The 7,956-nt window shown below is 43.0% G+C and overlaps 1 protein-coding gene across 1 annotated transcript in view; it reads right to left on the minus strand.

The window, feature by feature from the left end:
- The window catches only part of LOC115088464 (cullin-9-like), a gene marked incomplete in the record, with an annotated part of 195,027 nt that overhangs the window by 166,492 nt on the left and 20,579 nt on the right, over window positions 1–7,956 (minus strand). The window contains 1 exon segment of the mRNA XM_029596738.1: window positions 1,904–2,039. Within this exon segment, the coding sequence (XP_029452598.1) occupies window positions 1,904–2,039 (136 nt within the window).

Genomic DNA, 7,956 nt, shown 5'->3' on the forward strand with positions numbered 1-7,956 from the left:
ACCGTCTTAACTTAAAATCCTTCATCAAACAACAAAAGATGGCTTCTATAAACTACAGGTTCTGAAAAGAATCAAACCTCTCCTTCACGTGCGAGACTTCAGAACGGTCCTTCAAGCAGTTATCTTTTCTAAGATAGACTATTGTAATTCTATCTTACTTGGTCTCCCCTTCCACATCCATTTAACCCCTTCAGATGCTCCAGAACTCTGCTGCGAGAATTCTGACTAACACCAGGAGAAGAGATCACATCTCTCCCACTCTCAAGAACTTACACTGGCTGCCAATACACTTTAGAATTATCCACAAATCAATCACCATCATCTACAAAGCTATCCATCACCATGCTATGCTTGATCTACAAATCCCACTCAGACACACATCCACTAGACCCATCAGAGAAGCCTACAGAGGATCACTCCTCGTTCCCCAAACCAAAACCACTCACCATTTAACTTTCAGAGACCGAGCCTTCTCCACAGCCGGACCTTCACTATGGAATTCTATTCCCCCGGATCAGAGACAAGAACCATGCCTACCTACATTCAGAAAAAGGCTTAAGACTTGGCTATTTAAGCAAGCCTTCCCAGATCCCAATTGAATAACAGCAATATCTTATAAGAGACTTCACAATATAATGTAAATAGTTAATCCTAACTGCTCTGTTATCTTGCTCTAATTCTCTCCCCAGTTATATAAACCTTGTTGTAATGTAACTTTATGACCTCTTTGCACTTGCTAATGTTTCGTTTCTGCGTTCACACCCCCTTGTTATATGTAAACCAGCATGATGTGATTTTTAATCACGAATGCCGGTATAGAAAAACTCTAAATAAATAAATAAATAAATAAATAAATTATGGAACTCCATGCCCCTTGACCTTAGACTCCAGAGCAATCATAAACTTTTCAAAACGCAGCTCAAAACCTGGCTTTACATACAAGCCTTCAAGAAAAAAAAAATGATGCAGGAAACCAAGCAAAGATATGCGGCATAAAGCACCGAATACCTAATTTAACGATCCTTACTGAATTATTTTAACCTTTTTAACTGTAGGCAACCTTCAGGAAACATTGCTATGCAACACTCATTCCCCAAATAAACACCTTATTGTTACCGAATACTAATGGCACCACCTAGGTAATGTATGACCCATATTTTTTTATATTGGTGCCCTATTGTAAACCGTTATGATGGTGAATAACTTAATGACGGTTTATAAAAACTCTTAAATAAATAAATAAATATTCGCAGACAAATCGCTTCTTAGATGGATAAGTTATAGTCAGCTCTATGGCTGATCTCACACATAACCAGATAAGTAGTGCTGCCCTGACCCACCCACTTTCTGTGCAGCTAAAAGATAGCCAATAAGTCATAAGAACATAAGAAAATGCCATACTGGGTCAGACCAAGGGTCCATCAAGCCCAGCATCCTCTTTCCAACAGTGGCCAATCCAGGCCATAAGAACCTGGCAAGTACCCAAAAAACTAAGTCTATTCCATGTAACCATTGCTAATGGCAGTGGCTATTCTCTAAGTGAACTTAATAGCAGGTAATGGACTTCTCCTCCAAGAACTTATCCAATCCTTTTTTAAACACAGCTATACTAACTGCACTAACCACATCCTCTGGCAACAAATTCCAGAGTTTAATTGTGCGTTGAGTCACTTATCCTCCATCTTATGCCTGGCTATAATGCCTACTTATCCAGCTATTGAGCACTGAATGCGCTTTGAACATGCCACCCCTTCTTAAAATCCAAATACTCTACACCCACTGGCTCAGCATTATCCACGAGTTTATTCACCCCTTCAAAACACCAAGGCAGATCTGTGAGGCAAGACCTCTTTCCAGACTGTGCAAGCAGGAAGAGACTGGCATCAGCACAGGGACACCTCACCTGGGCTTACGTTAAGCTTCTCCATCAGACCGCATGCTTTTTGCAGAGTTTCCTTCTCCACCCTTTTATAGGAGCTGGTCAGTTCAAGCATGTGCCAATGAACCCAATAGGTTCGTGCCAAGGATCGCCAATAGACCTGTGGGGCAGCAACAGACAGTCAGAAGGATCTCAGTTCTCCGATCTGCGCTGCTTACCTGCTCAAAAGATAGGAGGGATTTATCAAAAGACATTGATGCCCATACCCTCTGCCCACCACCACAAAATAAAAAGGTTCAGCTAACAATTATGTGTGCAGAAGACGCATGGCACCTGCCCTGGAGAGCCGAGGAGGGAGCTGTGCACTATCCAGTTCTCTCTTTATACTGCCCCCGCCACAGTCTGCCCGCAGCCACAGGAGCCACGTGGGCAGCGTAAGTGCTGCAGATGAGGAGGGGGCCTAATGGCAACTCTTGCTTGGGCACTATTTTCACAGCAGCTACAGAGACAGAGGGCATGCGAGCTTATGGCCCTAACTGGTCTCTGGTGGGAGACAGATTAGGAGAGACTCCAAGAAATAGCTGATCGTGCAATTTAAACTTGTTCAGGGCCTTGCTATTTATGCCAAAAGCTTGCCTGAAGTCCCTACCGTAGAGGAACATTCAGCCTGATGGGGGAAAACACCAACATTGCAGTCAGGTAATAAAAGGCGGGCGTGAATCAGTCAGCAATACAAAGAGCAAGCCAACCTTTCCTGCAAGTATTGATTGTTTGCATAGAGTCAGTCAGGCCTGACCTCTCAGACAGAACCCAAGAGACCACAAATCAAATAAATACATAATTTTCTGCCTTGCAACATTGAGGGGGGAAGGCTTTGATTGGCCATTTATATGTTGGGAACCGGTGCAGGACAAGAGCTTGTGTGCGCATTTAACAAAGCTAAAATCAGACTGCAGTAAAAAGAAGGGTTTTCAGAATATCTGAATATCCATGAGATAGATTTGCATAAGAACATAAGAAATTGCCATGCTGGGTCAGACCAAGGGTCCAACAAACCCAGCATCCTGTTTCCAACAGTGGCCAATCCAGGCCATAAGAACCTGGCAAGTACCCAAACACTAAGAAGATCCCATGCTACTGATGCAATTAATAGCAGTGGCTATTCCCTAAGTATAATTGATTAATAGCCGTTAATGGACTTCTCCTCCAAGAACTTATCCAAACCTTTTTTAAACCCAGCTACACTAACTGCACTAACCACATCCTCTGGCAACAAATTCCAGAGTTTAATTGTGCGTTGAGTGAAAAAGAATTTTCTCCGATTAGTTTTAAATGTGCTACATGGAATGGACCCATAGTCTTTTATTATCCGAAAGAGTAAATAACAGAGTCACATCTACCCGTTCAGGACCTCTCATGATCTTAAAGACCTCTATCATATCCCCCCTCAGCCGTCTCTTCTCCAAGCTGAAAAGTCCTAACCTCTTCAGCCTTTCCTCATAGGGGAGCTGTTCCATTCCCCTTATCATTTTGGTTGCCCTTCTCTGTACCTTCTCCATCGCAATTATATCTTTTTTGAGATGCAGCGACCAGAATTGTACACAGTATTCAAGGTGCGGTCTCACCATGGAGCGATATAGAGGCATTATGACATTTTCCGTTCTATTAACCATTCCCTTCCTAATAATTCCTAACATTCTGTTTGCTTTTTTGACTGCTGCAGCACACTGAGCCGACAATTTTAAAGTATTATCCACTATGATGCCTAGATCTTTTTCCTGGGTGGTATCTCCTAATATGGAACCTAACATTGTGTAACTACAGCAAGGGTTATTTTTCCCTATATGCAACACCTTGCACTTGTCCACATTAAATTTCATCTGCCATTTGGATGCCAAATCTTCCAGTCTTGCAAGGTCCTCCTGTAATGTATCACAGTCTGCTTGTGATTTAACTACTCTGAATAATTTTGTATCGTCCGCAAATTTGATAACCTCACTCGTCATATTCCTTTCCAGATCATTTATAAATATATTGAAAAGCACGGTCCAATTACAGATCCCTGAGACACTCCACTGTTTACTCTTTTCCACTGAGAAAATTGACCATTTAATCCTATTCTCTGTTTCCTGTCTTTTAACCAGTTTGTAATCCTCAAAAGGACATCGCCTCCTATCCCATGACTTTTTAGTTTTCGTAGAAGCCTCTCATGAGGGACTTTGTCAAACGCCTTCTGAAAATCCAAATACACTACATCTACCGGTTCACCTTTATCCACGTTTATTAAACCCTTCAAAAGCATGAAGCAGATTTGTTAGGCAAGACTTCCCTTGGGTAAATCCATGTTGACTGTGTTCCATTAAACCATGTCTTTCTATATGCTCTACGATTTTGATCTTTAGAATAGTTTCCACTATTTTTCCTGGCACTGAAGTCAGGCTCACTGGTCTATAGTTTCCTGGATCACTCCTGGAGCCCTTTTTAAATACTGGGGTTACATTGGCAACTCTCCAGTCTTCAGGTACAATAGATGATTTTAATGATAGGTTACAAATTTTAACTAATAGATCAGAAATTTCATTTTTTAGTTCCTTCCGTACCCTAAGATGCATACCATCCGGTCCAGGTGACTTGCTACTCTTTAGTTTGTCAATCTGGCCTACTACATCTTCCAGGTTCACAGTGATTTGGTTCAGTTCGTCTGACTCATCACCCTTCAAAACCATCTCCGGAACTGGTATCTCCCCAACATCCTCATCAGTAAATACGGAAGCAAAGAATTCATTTAGTCTTTCTGCAATGCCCTTATCTTCCCTAAGAGCCCCTTTAACCCCTCAGTCATCTAACGGTTCAACAGACTCCCTCACAGGTTTCTTGCTTCGGATATATTTTTTAAAGTTTTTATTATGAGTTTTTGCCTCTACGGCCAACTTCAGTTCAAATTCTCTCTTTGCCTGTCTTATCAATGTTTTACACTTAACCTGACAATGCTTATGTTTTATCCTATTTTCTTCAGATGGATCCTTTTCCAATTTTTGAAGGATTTTTTTTGGCTAAAATAGCCTCTTTCACCTCACCTTTTAATCATGCTGGTAACCGTTTTGCCTTCCTGCCACCTTTCTTAATGCGTGGAATACACCTGGACTGCGTGTCTAGGATTGTATTTCTAAACAATGTCCATGCCTGTTCAACACTTAACCTTTGCAGCTGCTACTTTCAGTTTTTTTCTAATTATTTTCCTCATTTTATCAAAGTTTCCCTTTTGAAAATTTAGTGTTAGAGCTGTAGATTTACTTATTGTCCCCCTTCCAGTTATTAGTTTAAATTTCATCATGTTATGATCACTATTGCCAAGTGGCCCCACCACAGTTACCTCTCTCACCAAATCCTGTGCTCCACTGAGAATTAAATCTAAAACAGCTCCCTCTCTCGTTGGTTCCTGAACCAATTGCTCCATGAAGCTATCATTTATTACATCCAGGAACTTTATGTCTCTGATGTTACATTTACCCAGTCAATATTGGGGTAATTAAAATCTTCAAGTGTATAAATACTCAGTTTTATTCTCACAATCAGTAAGACATGGCAACTCCACATATGTCTAAATGAAAGAGTATCAGTCCCCCGACACGGTCCCGTGTTTCGCTGGTGGCTGCATCGGGAGGGACCACAGTAATAATAGAATCTGCAATATAAATACATACAGCCTTGGTGAAACATAACATATAAGGCTACTACTACATCATAATCAAAATGTATATGCATACCTTTTAAATGGAGCGCGAGCACCCTCACCCTGTCAACTTATTTAAAGAAGAAGACTTGGCGCCAAAACAGATGCCATCGCGAGAGGTTCAAATCCAGCCCTGCCCCCACCATTTAGCCGAATAGGTGCCATTCGATGTCTTTATTAAGGCCACTAGGATGAATGGTATTCAATGTAAAGATTATGATTAAGATCTGATTATGATGTAGTAGTAGCCTTATATGTTATGTTTCACCAAGGCTGTATGTATTTATATTGCAGATTCTATTATTACTGTGGTCCCTCCCGATGCAGCCACCAGCGAAACACGGGACCGTGTCGGGGGACTGATACTCTTTCATTTAGACATATGTGGAGTTGCCATGTCTTACTGATTGTGAGAATAAAACTGAGTATTTATACACTTGAAGTTTTGGTGGAATTTTAAGTTTTATCCTTGCACGATTCGTTTTGGTTGCTTGCTTATGTGCAAGATTCGCTTCTGTTGTCTCATTTGGCTTATTCCGGTTTGTGGAAGCTTTAAATGGCTACCGATGAAGCTATATTCAGCTATTCTGAAGAAGCGGTGAACGCCGTACTCACAGATGTCCCGTTCTTTGCTGAACCATCTACAGATTCCGTTCTCCCACCTTCATGGTCTGAAGTGATAAATGTACAGAAACGGTTAACCAGGGCTGAGCTGCATTCCTTAACGCTCATTGAATATTGCCGGGTACGCCGGATTCCCAGAGGTCTCCGGATACAAAAAGAACCAAGACTACATACAGAGAATTCAGCGTTTATAACACGCTGGAACCAAATCCTAAACAAATGCTCCCTTGACCTCATGGTTCTTATCATTGAGTCAAATAAGGAGTTACAAGTTACCTTACAAGAAGAACTTTCAGCTAAATTGGATCTTATAAAACATACTTCACCTGTGGATGTATTTCAGCAACATCTTGAGGAATTTCAGGACAATTTAACCCGGTTTCGCAACGATCTGAAAGCTGTCAAATATAGCAAGTTCCAGCGCGACGAGACTGATTATAGCTCTGGTTACGTTTACAAATGGATGGCAAAGAAACCCCAGAAGGTGGTGTCTTTTGCCCAAGGATCGTCTATTTCTTCATCAGAGGATTCTTCAGGCGAGGATCTCCCCCGTGGCCATGGACAAGGACGTCGGGCCCGCGGAGGTCCCACCGCCATTCAAGGACCACCACTACCAGTTGTACCGGCTTTAGCAGCTCCTGCTTCTTCGCGCTATTCTTCTATAGCGGCTAGAGATGTGAATCGTGTGATCGATCGTCTTAACGATCAATTTCGGCTGAAAGGGGGAGGGAATCGGATCGTCGCAGTTTGGGTTTTTTAAATATCGTGTAAATCGTGTAAATCGAAAACCGGCACACTAAAACAACCCTAAAACCCACCCCGACCCTTTAAAATAAATCCCCCACCCTCCCGAACCCCCTTAAAATGCCTTAAATTACCTGGGGTCCAGTGGGGGGGAGGGGAAGGGGGAGGGCGGGAAAACCGGCACACTAAAACAACCCTAACACCCACCCTGACCCTTTACAATAAATCCCCCACCCTCCCGAAACCCCCCCCAAAATGGTCTCCCAATCCCTATCCTGTGCTGGTAACCAACATTTGTCACTGATAGACCCTCCCTCTCCTCCTCTCCCAATCCCTATCCTGTCCTGGTAACCAACATTTGTCACTGATAGACCCTCCCTCTCCCTCCTCTCCCAATCCCTATCCTGTCCTGTAACCAACATTTGTCACTGATAGACCCTCCCTCTCCTCCCCTCCCAATCCCTATCCTGTGCTGTAACCAACATTTGTCACTGATAGACCCTCCCTCTCCTCCTCTCCCAATCCCTATCCTGTGCTGTAACCAACATTTGTCACTGATAGACCCTCCCTCTCCTCCCCTCCCAATCCCTATCCTGTCCTGTAACCAACATTTGTCACTGATAGACCCTCCCTCTCCTCCTCTCCCAATCCCTATCCTGTGCCTGTAACCAACATTTGTCACTGATAGACCCTCCCTCTCCTCCTCTCCCAATCCCTATCCTGTCCTGTAACCAACATTTGTCACTGATAGACCCTCCCTCTCCTCCCCTCCCAATCCCTATCCTGTCCTGTAACCAACATTTGTCACTGATAGACCCTCCCTCTCCTCCCCTCCCAATCCCTATCCTGTCCTGTAACCAACATTTGTCACTGATAGACCCTCCCTCTCCTCCCCTCCCAATCCCTATCCTGTCCTGTAACCAACATTTGTCACTGATAGACCCTCCCTCTCCTCCTCTCCCAATCCCTATCCTGT

This window comes from Rhinatrema bivittatum, chromosome 3 (assembly GCF_901001135.1).
Source record: "Rhinatrema bivittatum chromosome 3, aRhiBiv1.1, whole genome shotgun sequence".
Classification (NCBI taxonomy): Eukaryota; Metazoa; Chordata; class Amphibia; order Gymnophiona; family Rhinatrematidae; genus Rhinatrema; species Rhinatrema bivittatum.